A 19066-nucleotide genomic window follows, 5' to 3' on the forward strand; every position below is an offset into this window, starting at 1 on the left:
ATTTATTTTTGGTATATTTTACATACACTAACCTAAATTAGGCTACTGAAAATATTGTTTACAAAGCTCAGCTAAACTTCTGCTGCCACCGTGTGGTTGTACAAACATGAAAGTGGCATTCAAAGACTGGAGACCAAAATATCCAATGTTGCTGCGTCACCTTATTCGCTAATGTATTACACAGTGAGTGATTTTAAGCTGTTTTTAGCCTTGAGGTTCACCATAAGGAAAGCACTGTAAGGTGTGCAGCACTAATACAGATGTTTAGGCCAAATAAGGTTTAAATATTTCATCCGATTTCTATTTTGAGGTTTTAATGTACTCAAATGGAATAAAAAAAATAATTGTAGGTAACATTCTCTGGCATAATGAAAATTATATAATATAATAATATATATATGAGATAGTAATTAGCTATTGAACAGGGTAGAAATAGAACTTGAGTTCGCTTGTTGCATAAACATGCATACTGTCCCCAGAATAACATGGTTTATTAAAAAACACTCTGTTGACAATGCTTGACATTATGAGGAAGAAGTTTATTGAGGAGCGATACAGAGACACAGAAAATAACAATTGATCAATTTCCCCAATTTAACAGTATGCCCTCTGCTAAACACCTGCAGTCTCACTACAACTGGAACCATTATCTTGTTGGAATTTTCTTTTCAGCTTTATGATTCTCTTTCTACATTTAGCTTTGGCAATACAGAATTGTAATTCATGCCGATAAGGCAGTCTAAATTAGAGAGAAGAGAGCATTTAGTGAATAGAGACATATAGAGAACGATTAAAGCGCTAGGATCCTTGATGAGGTCTTTATAGTCCACACATACAGTATCTCCTTAATCATTACCTATATACATCAGAACACAGTTTAGGCCCACATACACAATAACAAACTGACAGAGAAGCACTTGAACACTGACAACACAACCTCAAGCTCTGATGCAAATGCTGACTGACTGGCTGGCTTCTATGGAAGAAAAGAAGATTGCCTGTTTGTGATATGCATGGAGTTGCATGTTTTAAACCTGAGGAAAAATCTAAATGGAGATAAATAAAAGCATAATCTTTAATCAATCAAGGGCAGTTTTGCCATATGAAATCATAAATTTTTTTTTAAGTGAAAATTCCAGTCACACCCATCTCCTTATCCAGCATCTAAACCAGAGCTCAAGGCTGCAAGGATCACAATTTGACCATTGATACAGCACAGGTGAACACCTATGACAAGGTTCAATGCATTATTGAGGCTGTTTTTCATATAGTGAAGAATATTGAAGGTGCTCCTCAGCCTTGCTATGTGTGTATGGCTGCTACTACAACACAGGAACAACTCACAAAAGTCCAACATTAAATTTACCCCAGAGGGTTTTAATGATTCATCATTAACAGCTTTGACCATGAAAACAAATAAAACTGAAACGCCAACAAACGTGCAGACAGACAACACATGCACACATGTCCTCACGCACCCACACACACACACACGCACACATATACAGTATTATTTGCACACAAGAACGCATATTCATACATATACTAAGATACAACTTCTGTTCCTAAGAGAACATCAAGCTGATAATTAACACTTAGGAGGGGGGGCATTGTACAATAAATTAATATAATACTAAATCAAACTCAGCCTACATATAGGCAATTAGTCCCTCCTTCATATACATACACACAAAACACACGCACACACACACTCCCATGCAATAAAAGCAGCTTATGTGCCATGCTGCATTTTGGAATGAGTAGGGCAGTACGACTGCTGAGCATATTTTCATGTAAAAGCAGCAAGTGGGGGTGGTGATGAAGGGGATTTGGGGGGTCCAGGGATCGATAGTGGGTAAGTGGACCTGCTAAGCAAATCTGGACCATGGGGAGAGCAACAAGCGCACATACACATACACCACAAGACAAGTACCATACTGTACATAGATATATGGACATCATCACCTGGCAGGAAAATGAGGGTTCAAAGGGCTCAAAAAGACTTCAGTGTCTGCACTAAGGAGAGACCAGGACAGCAGAGCCATGGATGAGGGAGGGAGGGAGATAAGGGTGTGAGGAGCCCCTCAAGATGATTATGGTGGGGCTTGTCTTGTAGGAGATGGAGGGGGCCTCCGGCTAAAGAACAAAATAAATAATGATATGACATCAGGAGTCACAGGCAAAGAAGAACCGGAGATTAAAGGAGAGAAAAGAGGAAGGAAGAGATTAGCGTTCACATAAGTTTAGGAGATGATCTGCTTATGTAAAAAATAAAACAGAAAAGGAATCACACAAAAAAAAACAGAAAAATGCAGATTTTTAAAGGAATAGTTCAAAACTTTGGGGGACTATTTCCCTTATTGTCAAACATTAGGTGAGTACATATAGACTACTTTTAATAACAAGCTAGCAGCCATTATGCTTGGCTTAGAACAGAGTCAGAAAAGAGAAAACAGCTAGCCTTCCTCTGTCCAAACTCCAAAATAAACAATTGTAAAAGCAGGTTTTTGTAGAACCCCCCCCCCCCCCCCCCACAGTAGAGCAGATTTCATGTAATGGCTGCAAAAGTATTAACTGTAATCTAACAGCAGATAAAGAGCAGTTTTTGGAAGCAGCCGAGATTTTATTCTGAGCAGGAAGCTTAATGGTTTATTATGTCAGCAATACAATTCGTTCTTTACTTTTCAATAATATTATGATTATACACATAGTAATGATGATGGGTAATCTGCCCTAAGATTTATTTATTTCTAGATTAGTCCATATTTCAGTCAGAATACATGCTATCAATCAAAGAGGAAACATGAAGAGCAGTGGAAGGTAAGGCAGCACTCACCTGGGGATGCTAGGAGGGGCCCTGTTCGGGCGGCTGGGAGCCTGAGGGCTGTCAGCACTGTTATTGAGAGGCCCCAGGGGTCCTGGGCGGTTTGGAGGTGGTGGGGCCCCTCGGGGAGCCGGACGCTGGCCTGAAGACATCCTCCTGGGCGCAGTGGGGCTAGGTGGAGGAGATCTAAAGAGAGGAGGGGATGTGGTTACAAAATAATGTTCAGGGTAAAAAACATTACAAGTGACAATACCATCATTTGATTCTGCTTCCCATTGTCACAGGCTGCACATGAGTGTCATTGTTCTAATTCTGATTTACCTGCGGCCACCACTTCCTCCCACCCAGGAGTTGTCAACAGGTGGCGGCACAGGGACAGTGATAGTGGAGGTGGAGATATCACCGATGATGGCCAGGGCTTCCTTCAGTGCCTGGTGGGTCCTAAGCACCTCATCCCTTCTCTGGGCCTGTTCCTGGGACTCATCCATCAGGGCATTCTGGTCACCTGCTGAGTACAGCTGGGCCAACAACTCTGCATTGATGAATTCCTTTACCTAATGGTAGTAAGAGGTAGTTGGAGGTAAGAGGTAGTTTAGTTGGTAAAAGGGAAAATGATGAGATCATAACTGTGGTTATGACAACTCAGGGAGAACAGAACTTTTTACTTACATTGTTGATCATCAAATGCATAATGGACTTCGGCATAAGGTCTCGAATGCATTTGTTGACAATAGCCATGTATGAGTCCACCAAGTTACGGATGGTCTCCACTTTACGCTCCAGCTGAGGGTCCATGGAGAAGTTATCTGTAGTGGTGGTGGTCTCACTCTCAACCTGTATGGGTGGAAAGAAAGGTGGAAGAGACATATCATCTTTTGTTCACATGTTCAAAGTTAACGAATAGTAAAATAAAAAGTGAAAAACAGAAAGAACAAGAATGTAAATGACAAACTGCATAAAGAATGATGTCACACCGTGGTGGTCTTCTCTGGGTAGACACCAGCACGTAGGAGAGAGGATTTCCAGCTATCCACATCATCCTGAGAGTCACAAGCCAACTCCAGGGTGCGATTGTCCTTATAGACATTCCTAAACACCACAAACACAACAGAACATACATGACAATCCATTTACCAACATGTAGACAATGCCCCATATTGTTACAAACATTTGACAAAAGCAATAAAACTCCGACATCTGGAAGTTTTGAGTCTGTGAGGTTGTATTCCCATTTCCATGTGGGATACTCTGTTGTTTAACATTTTTTAGGTTTTATGCCAGGAACGCCTGGAAACTGAATGAAGAAAATAAATAAGCATAAAACGCTTAACAGGACACACTGCAACAGTCACTGAAGCTTCAGACGTGACACGGTCCATTTCTACACAGATTCACTGTGGTATGGCAAAGAGAGAGTCCACACTGTTTTTTCATCAGCTTAATATTACTGTTATATTATAACACCTTCAAGGGTGTGAGTTTATCTAACAGAAATATGACTTAAAAAGCTGAGATGTTGATCATTTCTTCTGATATTGGTACCTATGTGCACATATGTAACACATAATCCAAAACATATTCCAGCCTCTGCACCAGCATGCAGGCCTGGCTCTACTGCATGTGAAACTGTTACAATGAATGGAACATGTGAAGTTTGAAGGTCATGCGGCTGACCTTGACTCTGTGTTGAAGATGCAGAATATGTGCTTGCTGGACATGAAACTCTTCTCCACATCGCGAACCTTCAGGTTGTCCAGGGGAAGCATGTACTTCTTCTCTTTCTCCTGTGAATGAATACAAAGTAGAATCCATGGATAACAATAGCTTAAAACAATTTCCTTCCCTCTGATATGTTCTAATTTGTCATGTATTATGAGATGTCCATAACAGAGAGGTGAAGTCAGGTTTTTTTAAAGACAGAAAAAAAGGGGGAGGAATGGGGTTGATAAGGAAAAAGAGTAGGGGGTGACGGGAGGGAGGAGGAATGGGGGAGACATGAGAGTGGGAGGTAAAGGGGGTGGGGGTGGAGAAGGAGAAGCAGAAACAGAGAAAGAAAAAGGGAGAAGGAGAGCACATGTGGAAGTCATTACAGTGCAGGTCAAGACACAGTCGTTCTTCACGGTGTGTTTTGCCGGGGAGAGCTGGTAGCTGAAGGCTGAGGAAACTCTCTGGCTGTGGTAAAGACGGGGAAAATGCTGATATGTAAAAGCACTGGAGGTCCGAGATAATGCTGCGCTTAGACACAGTGCCAGCGGAGGTACAGATTCAAAGAAGAGTCAGGACAGATCAAGAAACCCAACTTTTGATTTTACACTTCATCCAACCCTAACTCTGTCTTTTTTTCTTTTATCCCTCCCCCTCAATATTTTTTCAATATTTTTTCTTTCCATTCCAGAGGGGCCCACTTCCTGCCTGATTTTTTTGAAGGAGGGAGAGAGAGCGAGAGAGATTAAATGACAGCCTGGCGTTAAAACTCAACATCTGGTAGTGCTTAGCAGCACACAGAGAAGCAAGGGAAGGAGGGAGAAGTTAAAGAGACGGCGGGTGAAGGAGGAGGAGGAGAGACCACGAAGAAGAAGAAACACTCAAGTGGATTTGTAAAAGATTTGCAGAAGAAAGCCTACATCTGGTCTGACGGCCTGGAAAGTGGTGGTAGATGGTTGCAGGTAAGAATTAAAGGGGATGAGGAGAGAAGAAGAGAAGACAAGCAAACTCTTCAGACTCTTCTGAGTTCTATTCCCCAAGGGGTCACTACAGCCCATATATGGTCACATGGGTCCCCTCCCTCTTCCTCTCTCTTCCTCTCCCTTTCTCACTCACTCACTCCCCCCCTCCGTCTCTCTCTTTCCCTCTTTTTTGTAATATCCCCTCCCTGAACGTGCAGCCAGTCTGTCCCAGTCGTCTGAGCGAATATGCCACGTCAAGGCTGGATACTCTTCATGGCCGGCGTGACCAAAACGGACCGCGAGGGGACCCAGATCTCCAACACCCACCAAAAAAAATAAACACGTCAAGAGCTGTTGACCGAGACCCTAAGCGGAGAGAAGCGGCAAACACGAGATGAGGCGAATCTTACTTTTAAAGGGTTTTTGATAGACGGGATTCTTGCTGCCAAAATGGAGAGGGGGCGAAGGGAGGGCACATACGACAGAGCCGCAAGCATCTGGAATGGCAGAAAACAGCAGCACGCAAGGCCTGGCTCTTAACTCCGGCTCCGTCCACCCAGTGTTCAGACTACCTGTTCATTGTCATACTGGTGTACAGTAGTCTGCACATTGGTTAGACTGGGCATGGACCTTCTTCTGTCAGTCTGTCTTTCTGTGTCTCTCTCTCACTCTGTGTCTCTAATTGCCATGTCTCAAATTTATGTGTTTTTTGTTTGTTTGTTTTTTTGCATCTGTTGCTTCCTCCTCTCTCTTCTTAATCTATTTATAATCTGTATTATATCTGTATTCATCTGTATTTTGTCCTAAATGCACTCTAACACTCACCACTTCCTTTTCAATTCTTTTATTTTTGGAATAAACATGTATCACAAATTTTCAACACTAACTGTAGACTTGACGATATAAAAAAAATGCTAATAGTTTTTTAAGCCAGAATGACAAAAAAAGAATGTAAAGCTCTAACTCGCAGAGTAACGAGCTGACATAATTTATAGCATGAATGAGTGAGTGTGCTGGCTGCTAGGCAGGCTGCTCTGATGAAGATGTGGTCCACTGGAAGGGGGGAGGAGCGAATGTGGCTGCAAAGCATCAAACACAGGCCAAAGGAACGAAGGGCCAATCAATCAAGCAGAGTTTGAAAATATAGTCAGACACCTCCAGTGAAGTTCAGTGGGTGGTCAAAATGGAGGCGAAGGATACTGATGTTTACGATGGTGTCAGGCAGCTGCTAAAAGCTGACAGGAAAAGTGCAATAAAGACAAAAGCCCCTAATAGGATGTTACACATTTGAAGAGTCAGTAAAATGAAATTATTAGGTTTCTTGTAGTTGCTTTGTGGTTAAAGAAAGAAGCGAACATGCAACTATTTCATGGAGCCTTACAGGATTAAACTGTAACTCAGTGACATGAAGTGATAGCTAGTTAGGAAGCTGAAGGTCAGAAACAAAAGGGTTTGGGTTGGTTTGGGTATTGATATTTAATAGAAGGGTTCGCGCTGCTAAAACACTGGAGGCTGATGTTTGGATTGAAAACTTGGGATTTTTCTGCCAAGAATCTGAGCAGTTCCAAAGTAACTGCCAGCCACATTAAGAGAGAGAGGGAGAGAGAGAAAGGGAGAGAGAGGAACGGCGGTGAGTATGCGAATGTGTGTGTGTGCATCCACGCAGACGCACGTGTATGTGACTATAGAAAGTTCACAGAGTGTAAAACAGAAATATACAAGGCGAAGCCAGAGGAGTCTATAATTTCCTACATTACCACACTAAGGTCTCAAATGACAATCTGTGGACCCAGCGCTGCGCAGCCCCATGTGCTGCTGTCTGAATGTGCTTTTATATATTTTGGGTTTCTGTGAGTGAAAATTTGGTTGGGATTGGGACTGTTCCAATTTTGCAAAGAAAAAACAAATGCTTAAACTCCCCCTGGACAGAGGTGGGAGAGAGAAGAAACAGAGAAAAGAGAGGAAACTCCAAGACAAAAGAGGAGATGAAGAGAAAGAAGCAGTGAATGAGAGAACCAAGGCCAAACTCTGCACGTATGTGATTCATACACTACACTTCTCCATCATGATTCACCCTATAGTAATGCCCAACATAAACTGACACACACTAACATAAAAAAGATTTTTACATTTTACAGTCACGGCTGCAAAAAGAGTAATTGAGGCTGCTGGTATTTCTTTGCATCTCTACTAGTGAATAATCAACAAAGAAGCAACAACACCAAGGACTGGCTAAAGGAGTTGTGCTGCGTCTGCCTATCTACACTTGCTGTGCAGAATATCATCCAACCTGTACAGCAGGCACAGACAGGCAGATACACATCAGCCAGCCATAATAAGCCAGCAGGACCAAAGGCTGCACCCTGCTGAGGTGGGTTTGGGTTTCAAATGGTGTGCTTAACAACAAATTATGATTACAACAACAATAAAAAATAAATTAAAATGTGCTTAAATCCAAATTATCTTGTCATTTGTCCACCACTGGTTTCTGCTCGAATTTAGCATAGGACCACTCTTTTATCAATTTTTATAAATTGTAAAATTAATATCTTAATATGAAGAGTAAATATATAAAGATCAATATAGAGAAAAATAGTCTACTGTACAATTTGCACTTTCAGACAGTTCAAAACACTAAACTATCATATATGAAATGAAAATTAAAAAAACTTCAACTGTTACTGAACATATATATGTCGTGCGTTACAGGCCAAAAACAATACTGTGAGAGCAGTAAATATACTTGAATGATAAAGTATATACAGTATGTGTTGTATTAACTGATGCATTATCATGCAACAGCATTTATATACAGTAGCTCACTATTTATACTTTCAGGTAACCTAACTTACTGCATAACAGTTTTTTATAATATGCATTATGATTAATGAGTTAAGTCATTAAACTGATGTATGTTGTAATCTGCTTTCTGGCCTACTGCTAAATAGTCTACTGAAATAGGGTGTTAGTACAAAGTAGCACAGAAATGAAAGTTGCATATGTGCACTGCAGGCCAAGGTAAAAGCTACGGAGAACACTCTGTGTGATGCCCCTCATCACAGAGAGTCATTTGATTGATTGGTCACAAAGAAAATACTGATAGTAGCAACTCACCTCATCATCCTTGAACCAGGAGAGGCTCTCAGCAGTCAGGACAAACCAGTACTCCTTGGCTCCTCCCTTCATGATGCTGATGTTGTTAATGGTCAGCCAGCCTTTGCGGATAACCTGAGGGGGTGGTTAATTGTCAGAAGGTCATAAACAGCTACATTGAATAAAAAGTTCATGTAACCTATTTAGTTCAAAGACGCTGATAGGGCGTCTTTATCTGTAAAGCTTCCAGTGTTACGACTCATCTGCCCCAGATCCATACAATGTGGTTAAAACTAGCCCAGTTAGAGTAAACATGTGCAAGTCATCAAAGCATAAACTGCATTGAAATGTGCATGAAGGTCAGTTTAGGTGAGTCATTGTGTCTTTGTGACTCACTCGGAGCCTAGCATGTGACGGTGTGAGTCTAGTCTCATTCAAGGAACTGTCTTCACAATGCAGAAGGCAGTGTTAGCTTGTTAAGTGACCACTGTGTTTAGTGCTTCAAGCACACAACAGACGTGTGTGTGTGCATGTGCGCTGTGTTAGGTGCATTAACCCTACATGCCGCACATAAACAGGCCCGCAGGCTTGGTGCCAAGTGATTATTAGGTTAGATTACTGTCAGTCTTGCACCGCCTAAGACTCACTAAGGAGGTTACCCAAATCATTACAAATCCTTTCTGTCATATGCACAAATGAGAGAGCTGTTTTGCAGCTGAAGCTATCACAGCATGTTTTTTTCCACTTTTAATCCTAGAGGTGATATCTGAACTGTAAAAATATTCATCATGTGTCTGGCAACCTCCGTAGTCTGCAGGCCTCGGTGAGTGTTAGACAGTAAACGGTTAGAGAGTAAACTCTTACAATCAGGCCTGATGCGGGAGGAGAGGAGGCCTGCAACAGGAAGGAATGTGGGGGTTTTAGACACCCTGTGGCACTAAAAAAATTGCAATTTTTTTAGTGCAACTTTTAAAGGAAAAAAAGCCTCTGCCCAACAGTAGCCTATGCAGCCAATTAGCATTGTCAACATGACCAGTGAAAGGTGAGAAAATTACATTTAATGATGCAGCAGTGCTGGAGAGCACCACACAATGGGCAGAGGAGTTACTGCAGGCACAAAATGACAATGCAAAACCATATCCCACAATGAGCAATACTCACCAACAGACACCCATAAGAGGGCAGCTCAGATTCTCACTAAGGGATGGGGATGAAATGCAAAGTGGCACCTTGATGACACAGGAGGGGTTCAAACAAAGGGAAATGTCTCAACAACAACACCAGTGATGATGGTGGCAAAAAGTAATAGAACCTAAAGTGAACCCAGAAGTGCCCAATTAAATCATAACACACCATGCATGACTAAAAAAGAAAATAATAATAATAAAATCTAAAAAAAAAATAAAATAAAAAAAAGTAAAAATGCAAATAACATAAATTTTGTGCAATGCAAGTGAAAGACTATTTTGCATCTGTTTTATTTCAGGCTCTTTGTATGCTCCCTGCAGTAGTCATCTGGCATCTGTGTGGACGTGCAGTACTCCCTTGACCTTGTGCTCCATAGTTTGTATGTGACACACCAGACGTGAAAAACTCTCACCTGATTGCCTGCTGAACTCTGGCTCTTATTAGTCTGACTGCTCCTCTGCTGCGCACTGCAGAAGAGAAACAACAAAACAGAGATGGCGAGATGATGGCGGGGTCACAGAGAAAAGAGAAGGACATAAACATGACAACAGGAAGAGGAGATTTGTTTTTACTGGCCAGACATGTTCAATAATAAAGAAACTGTCAGCAAAGCTCGGAGAGTGAATCTTTACTTAGCAAAGCCAATGAAGTCCTCATGGTTAGTGTTAATGTAAGAGAGCTGGATGTCAATCAACAGCAGAACCTGAAACAACACACAATATTTTATCATCATGGAAATCTGATAAAAAAAACAAAAACACACCACAGAAGATAGCGTTGCATCCAAATATGAGTGTCCCCATCATAGAACTCCCTTTATAAACAAATGCATATCTATAATTACCTGGTCTTTGGCCCGGCTCTCTCTGTCTCTGATGTGAGATGTCACAATTCTCTCAGTTTCCTCACGCAGCATGGGGAAGCAATCCAGCTGAAAACACATAACACAACTTGTCCATCAATGAGAAGAAATGAATAATCAAAGGTAGAACTGAAGTTTTCTTCCATTGCCTCTTCCCTGCACAATATCTCATCTTTAATATCAGAATGGCACATTAGCAATGCAAGAAAAGCAGAAGAGGTACCTTGTTGGAACACTGGCGCACTGTGTTGATCAGCTCCTGGATGACCATGTCCACACACTTGATACAGGGCCCCTTCAGCTTTATGATCTGCTTCTTCACAATGGCTTCGAACGCCATGTCTGGGGTGAAAAGTCCAGTCCTACATCACACATAGAAGAGAAGGAGAAAGATGAAGAAACATGTTCTCCCAAATACAAAGTCAAAAACAGCTAATATATTGTTGTAGTACTCGATCCCTGCTTTGGAGTTGTGTTGTGGCTCAATCACAATTCCTTTATGTGGTTACCACAATAAAGGAAACATCGCCAAAACCATTACTGAGGAGATCAATAATGTAGACCTGTTTTTGTTTTCGGAAGGAATTCAGGCTAAAAAAATGTGGTGTTTCTTGAAATGGCAGTTTCTCTCTTGCTTGGGTGGCAATTTTTTTTCATTTGGTTGGCGGTGGTTAACCGCTGCTGAATCAATATAGAAACACACACACAGCCTGGACTGAACAAAGAAAAGAAAAGAAAAGAAAAGAAAAGAAAGAGACTCCACCCTTGTTCATAAATTCTCATCCAAACCCCATATTTTAGGCAAACCAAAATCAAGCATCAGTATTTTTATATTTGTTTTGTCGGTGTAATATCAAACCAATATTTTTTCTGTCTACAGACTGTAATGTATTGTCTCTAATAGGCCAAAGTGTTGTAGAGTCACAAAAGTGTCACAAATTTTGTGACAAACTGTGTGTTTGCACGGGAGAAACTGGCATGCCCTACCTTTGGCAAAACGGATAAATGACTGGGAACTGTTTATGCTGTAACACATTCTAGCATGCTAGACCAAACACCTACCTGATACCATGAATGTTTTTGATGGCATAACTGATCTCGCGGCGCATCTCCTTCTCATCACACTCCATCTGACAGGAACAGAGACAGAAAGCCGAGTTACAAAATGCAAAAGATGACAGACAGTATGGAGACAGGAAGCTCTTCATACTGAAGGATTAAAGACTGAGATATAGGAGTTTGAACAGGCATTGTTAATACTGGGGCTATTTAGGGATCATTCAAAAGAAATGCACAATAGAGAGGCAATTATGGAGTGTGTGAGAAGCTGGAAGGAAACAGGACAAAAAAAAAAACAAAGGCTGCAAAAAAAGTGTAATTCTGTCTTATGTTCAGCACTCCAAATCCATTCTGAAAATGAGAACAAAGTCTTCTAGGGGTGTCATTATTCAACTGATATTTTCTATTGGCAGGGGTCAATATCTTAAAAGAAGACACAATATTAAGACAATGGCTACATTTCAAAAAATAATTTATGCTGAATGTTTGTACAACTTCTGAGGAAACACTGTGGGGATGTGGGATCCCCCACTGCATATTTGAAACAGGTCACATTATTGCTGCCTTCTTATTTTAGGTACAGCACATCACCTTGACCAGTTCAAAGGGGAAACGCTCGTGAAAGATGCGGTTGATCTTCGCTCCACCAGACAACTCCACCGTGTCCACCTGGTCTCCTGACCCCTCAATCCTCTTCTCAAAGTCCACAGAGAACTGCTGCACCATCCTGAAACACAAAATAATAACAAATACTAATGAATAAAATACCAACAATGACATCATAACATAAGGAATGTTAGGCAGAAACTGATTTTATGTCAACAGAGGCCAATGTAGATGCTTTAGCTGTGAGAAAAATGGGATACTGACTGCAGCAGCTGCTTGGTTTTGCGGGATGGGTCATCAGGTCGGTATCCCCGGTATTCCTCTGCCTCCTTGTCCAGAGCCAACAGCTGGGACTGCAGCTTGCTTCGGAAACCTGGCAGTGTGTCCCGGATGTGGTTAGTCAGTTCCTATGGAGACAGAAAAGCAGCAAAACAAAACCCATTAAAATCACATAGGATTACTAATAAGTAGAGAGTATGTAGAGAGTATTTGGGTATTCAGATTAAGAAAAACTATGTATAGTTGACTGTAATCTTAGACTAGGTCAATAAAAGTGAGAAAAGGATGAATGTCTAGAGAGTGAGATTATGAATTATTAGGAGCTGAACTAGAAACTGAGTGACACTCTCACAGCACCCACACTGATGTGCTATACAATAGAAGTAATAAAAAAGTAGGCCGTCCTATTAATAATAATGTAGAGTGCACTGTAACACTGGGAGTCACTCTATGATCACCTGGTTGAGCACTCTTTGCAGGCGAGGGGTGCCCATTTTATCAGCCATGTGCCTGTATGCAGGGTGGGAAAAAAAGAACTTCCTCTCAGCTTCTAGAGCAGCCTTGATGTCTTTTTTGCCATCAATGTCCTTTTGACTGCGATTCACTACCCCAATGTACCCTGTGAGTGGATAAACAAGGACACAGAAAGAGACAAGTAATGAAACAAAGAGGTGAAAGAATTTCAGTCTAAGAGAAGAGGCCAAGGCCAAAGCCAAAGAAAAACTGGCTGGCACAGCTAACTGTAAAACAAACACACACCTCTTCGAAGTGGCAGCAGCTTGTTCTCCAGCACATCTCGAGCATCTGTGCCCTCATCCATCAAATCCAGTTTGGTGATCACTCCGATAGTCCTCATACCTAAAAAAAGATATCAAAAAGTCAGAGCAAGGAGGGACACAGGGGACATGTGCAGGCCCTACTTTAAAAGAATCAAGCCTCAAACATAGAATATTACTGATAGCTTCAGTAATGTATTTTCTCTGCAGAGTTATATGAGCCTTATGTGACAAAACACCTTAAAACATCGAAATATTTAGATATATTTACATATAGTTCTTCTCTTTATTTACCTCTTGCCTTCCCTGCTTTGTTCTTTGTCTCCTATTTAAACAGCTTTAGCATCATGTCTCCTTCTCTTCCCTCCTGTATTACCTCACCCTCCTTGTCTATTATTATTCATCTCTCCCACAAGGTTATTTTGTCCAAGTCCTCCTTCTCTTCCAAGCTAATTCACCCTCCTGCATCCTCCTGTACGGTCTGAAGGTCAAACACTCAAGCATCAAATCTAGCTGTTTTTTCTCATTTCTTACCCTTCTCTTTTTCTTATCTTCACCTTCACATTTCTTTATTTCTATGTTGAAACTTCCTGTTTTCCATTTTTCTCCTATCATTTGATTTGTGCCTTCAGTGTCCTCGATAGTCCTCATCCTTTTGCCTCTTGTTTCTAATAATAATTTGACACTTGATCAATCCCTGCAGGGAAATTCTGTTTCCACATTCAAAGAGGTCAAAACACAAGGTCAGACACTGAACACTACTCCTGCAGCTGACAGAGATCCAATGACTCAGTTCAGTTAAGGCTGGCCCAATAACCACAACACAATCATTGGTTTCTTTCAGTTTCTACACACTATATTGCCCCCCCCCCCATACCGCACGCTCCTGTCTTACCCTGGGGGTCTACATCTTTGGCCAGTTTAAGGGCATCAGAGTTGGCCAGGTCAGTGTTGGCTGGAGTGACGGCCAGGATCATGCAGCTCTCTCTGGTGATGAATTGCATGATCATGTCCCTGATCTGCTGCTCAATGTCTACAGGCTGGTCTCCCACTGGCACCTTGGTGATGCCCGGAAGATCGATGAGAGTCAGATTCAGCACTGCACAATCAAAAGAATGCAAGATGAGAACATGAACATACCTGTCATATATTTCTGCAGGTCAAAGAGGGTACACTATGTATTTAGCTGGGGTGGTTCCTGCGTTGTATGTGGGCTATTCTGATTCTTACTCTGTTATAGTTGACAATTAAAACTTGAACAGAGAATAAACAAAATAGACAATATTTTGTAAATGTCTATTACTTTGCAAAACTTGCATTATTACTAGTGTCTACTTCAGTCTACTAATCAAATCTAATTTTAGCAGGTCTGTTAGCTGTTACATAATGCAAATTTATTCTGAAAAACATTTGGCTAAGTCATTCATATGTCATATTTCTATGATTCACAATCGATTTTGAACTGTGAGTTGACAGAAAAAGGAGGAGTTATTTCTTTCGCACCGTGAGGGGAGTAAACCCGCAGGTTGATGGGGACAGGAGATATGCCTTTATTGGCTCCTGTGATACGATCCGTCTCTGACTCAATCTCCTGACGAACCTCATCAAAATCTGTGAACTTTTTCCCTTTGCAGTGGAGGAATTCAGCCCATTCTGAAGCACAGAAAATGAAGAACATAACAAGGGATTAGTAATGGCTATGCTGCATGTTTCTGAGAAGAAAATAATGCCAGTGCAAGAGGAAATAAAAGCCAATGAAAAAAGCAGCATTTAAAAAGGGAAGACGAGGAGACTGGAGTGTGTGCATGCTAGTATGTGTGGGAGTGTAAATGTGTGCGCACCCACCTGCATTAGAACTGATAAGCTGCAGAACCAGAGGCCTGCGGGTGACAATACCAGACCCACGGGGCAAAAAGTCCCTGAGGAGAGACAGCCAGTCAAAACTCATTGTGTCACACCACAGCAAATGCCATCATATGTCAAAGAGCAGCTATAGATAGCATGATGATAACCTTATCTTTAGTTTTTTTTCTTTTAAAGTCTTGAACAGAAAATGTCTTATAATTACACCCTTTATAATGGCATGTCAGCTGCTGTAAAGCCTTTAGTGTCATTCATCTAGCATGATGTGAGCCAGTTCAAAAAGGAATGGAATAGGAGCCATTTTAAAACAGCACCTCCTTCAAGTTTCAGCTGCTGCTGCTGCTGCTGCAACAGTACAGAACAATCTGACCTGACAAACAACAACAGGTCGAAATGAAGAGCTGCATCACTGACAGGGTGCTATGTCGTTTTAAAACGATGACTTCAACAGTTCCTGTGGGGAGACTCTGTGTGTGTGTGTCCACACCACACACCTGAATGCCTTCCTATCTCTCATACTTAGGGTCTCTTCCAAGAAACCTTATTAACACATATCGACCCTCTAAAGTCCCTCAAGTGGGATGTTAAAAAAACCACTACTTGTCCATTCAGCGTTGTGCAGAGCCAGAGCTGGACAGATGGACCATTACTCAGCATCACGACTGTCAATGATGGCTAGAACAGGACTAAATCAATGCATCCATCTGGGGGTGTACACATGCATGCACATTCAACATTTCGTTACACTGAAGACAATAAATCCAATGACATGTAGCTAGTTTAAAAACATATAATTCAACTTGTAGACCAGTTATTTTAGTAATGCAGCATGGGTATTTTTGTCTGTAGTATGGTCCAAGCACCAAAAGCAATAAACTCATAATGCACTGCTTATAGTTTCAGTACATAACATATGTCCTAATGGCATGCCTTCAAAACCACACAATACATTAGGTCTAAAATAAATTATATAGGTGAGTACTGACATGCCTAATTCCAACTGGTAACATAAATGAATCTGTGGCAACAGCTGTTTTTATAGATTATGTGATTAGCACTTCTTTTAATATTAGAAAATTGAGTGATGATAATCAGACATCAATTAGAAGGTATACAGGGCTGCATACAGGGCTATCCATGGTAACATGATGTACTATATGTGTGAAGATTAATGAAGCATGGATTTATGCCATCATCCTGTATTGTGGCTTGTGTTTTTTGTGGCTATTTGTTCCAGAGGAATTTCAGGCTGATGAATATTCACGTGTTCTAAGAGTGGGAGCTGATGCATGTAGTGCAGGATGATGGCGTTTTATGGTACTTGCATGTGTTAGCATACATTAGCAAACTGAACTAAAAAAGATATTTCTAGGATTGTGAAGGACCCTCAAAGCAGTTGGTGCTGATAGGGCTGAAATCCCCAAAGGTGCAGCTTTAACCCAAATACAGCTTCCCGCCTCTGTTGGTGGCCACAGGGCAGTGTTATGTATTCAAAAAATTAGAGCATAGGAGATTTTTCAGCTGTGAGTTAAAGCAGGGGAAAGATGGTTTGAACTCTGCACAGAGATTGGCCTTATAGTCCTCTTATGTCACCCTCAAGGTTAAAGGGAGAAGGGATTATCCTATTTGTGGTGGTCAATTTTACCTGCCTACAAAGTTCTCCAGCACCGAGCTCTTCCCTGCGCTTTGACCGCCCACAACTGCGATCTGAGGCAGGTCCAGGTTGCAGGCCTGTCCGATGGAGCTGAAGGCATCCTGCAGCCGGTTGACCAGCGGGATCAGGTCCTCCATGCCACGGTTTCCCATGGTGCCTTTGGACGGAGGGACTCGGGATCAGCGAATGGTGAGACAGTGGGGGTGGGGGGAGGGAGGGAGAGGAGGATGTGGCGCTGCTATATTAGTCCAGGACTACCGCGGTGGTTGTTGATGTAGTGAAGTCATCTAGCCGCGTATTGCCCCAAGCCAAGTGAGGGTCGGACGACTGTGGAAGCAGAGAGAGAGAGAGAGAGAGAGGCAGAGAGAGGGAGGGAGGGTGACCAAAAAGGGGACAGGGAGAGAGTCAGAGAGGTTCAAAAAAGAAAGATGTGAACAGACAGGGACAGACAATTGCGCAGTTGCTTACCACCACCACCACCACCATAACCTCCTCTCCCCAATCTGTCTGTCCCTCTGACACAAACACGCACACACAATCAGAGCTAGCCGCACGAAGCCCATACTTTCAAGGGCATCTGGTGAGTGGAGCTCTGTAGGCTGCATATCGTCACATTGAACAAACCCGTGCGCTCAGGGTTTCACGAATCACGCGTAAAAATGCACAACAAAGCGCCTCTCGCTGCATGCACATACACGATGATATCCAGCAGAAACAGTGTCCATTGGAAATAATGACAGATTAAGTGTTGCTGTGCGCTCACCCCGCCTCAGGATCCCCTCTGTGTTTTCAGTGTCCGAAGGTCCCGGTCGCTGTCCAGTGCTGAAATGACGCGCAGATCGGGCAGCAAAGACAAGTGACAAGACCCTGGACGATTATACAAGCACCACCTGCTATCTGCATCGGCTTAATCGAAAAGTCCCGCACATTAACAGTGTTCGCCTGTGCGCTTCGTTACGGTCGGCTGAATGTCAGAGCGGTATCATCCCGAACACAAATTCGCCTTTGACAGATTAATCATTTTCCCCCCCTCTCCTCTTTTCCGCGGTGGAGCCTAATTGCGAAGCTGCGCCTCGCTACTACACCATATCGACGCGGCGATAGACCAATGAAAACCGCGGAATCTGAGACGAGCCAGACAAGCGCGGCGCGTCATTGGCTGTACAGGTGCAGGTTAGGCCTACCTGAACCCGCCCCCTGTTTACATCCGTGCCATTGCTGCCATTGTGAGTCATGCGGCACGGCTGCGCATCGCTGCAACAGAAGAGGCGGATGCGCTCCTTCAGATCCCTGCAGTAGGAGCAGAAAGCAGCTTTCATAAATGGCCACGGCTGTCATTTTATGTCGCCCTGCTTGATGCATATTAAAACAGCACTGCGATGAGCTGCATCATTTATGGCACTGACATTCTGAGTGTGACGCCTGCTCACAGATTGTCAGCGCAGGCCGAGGCTGGTGGAAGCGGTCATGCGGAAAGGACGCTGCCATTCTGTCTTAACCTCTCACAGGCCAGCATCTGGGCCCGCTCTACGATATGATAGGCTATCTACTATCATGCAGAGATCTTTGAGGACAGGTCTAATTTACTCTTAAGGCTTGTGCTGAGAGGGTGAAAACAGATCTGATATGCACTAAGGACAAAACAGGAAGAAGCGCTGTGGGGCCCCTTTAGGACAGGGGCCTAAATAGTAAGAATTTATTAGTGACATTTGCCCTTTTTATTATGGACAGGCTCTAATGCTGGGCCTAGTCAACACATTCTGCTGAAATGAGCACTAGGTGGCAGTAAAGTACTGCAGCTGAGTCTGGGACTATGTACATTTTAATTTGTTACATGTTTGTTAATTTGTTACAACCAAACCTACAAGAAAAAGGGGGAATTAATTCCAATAAATTCTCAAGTATACTTTAATAAGCAGCGGTGAAAGGAGACCTACACTGACATAAACATGGTGTGAGTGGACCACAACTCAGGCTTGACCCCTTTGACTTTACCCGATGGAGAAAGATCATGTGAGCAGGATCCAGTAACAACAACACCAATCCAACACCTCTTCATTTCTGCTTAAAGATCCTGTTTCCTGAGGTATCTAGGGCAACATAAGAGTTGGTCTCGGGTCAGATTTTTAGGGCTTAAAAAAATATATAGGCCTGTTTTTAGACAAGGAACTGGCTTAACCATGTCAGACTACAGTG

General features: G+C 42.4%; 1 protein-coding gene across 1 annotated transcript; it reads right to left on the bottom strand.

Moving 5' to 3' along the window:
- Nucleotides 1-518: 518 nt before the first annotated feature.
- dnm3b (dynamin 3b) lies at nt 519-17911 on the bottom strand. Its single transcript, XM_028426761.1, has 21 exons — nt 17634-17911; nt 16862-17197; nt 15199-15272; nt 14857-15006; nt 14249-14452; nt 13337-13435; nt 13036-13196; nt 12563-12705; nt 12284-12419; nt 11696-11763; nt 10857-10995; nt 10616-10702; nt 10404-10474; nt 10184-10238; nt 8605-8718; nt 4499-4608; nt 3799-3913; nt 3494-3658; nt 3146-3378; nt 2837-3010; nt 519-2136 (listed from the first exon to the last, which is right to left on the bottom strand). Exons 2-21 carry the CDS (start codon nt 17020-17022, stop codon nt 2094-2096), a joined length of 2502 nt encoding a protein of 833 aa, XP_028282562.1. The 5' UTR covers nt 17023-17197; nt 17634-17911; the 3' UTR covers nt 519-2093.
- Between the last annotated feature and the right edge of the window lie 1155 nt (nt 17912-19066).

This window comes from Parambassis ranga, chromosome 17 (genome assembly GCF_900634625.1).
Source record: "Parambassis ranga chromosome 17, fParRan2.1, whole genome shotgun sequence".
NCBI lineage: Eukaryota > Metazoa > Chordata > Actinopteri > Ambassidae > Parambassis > Parambassis ranga.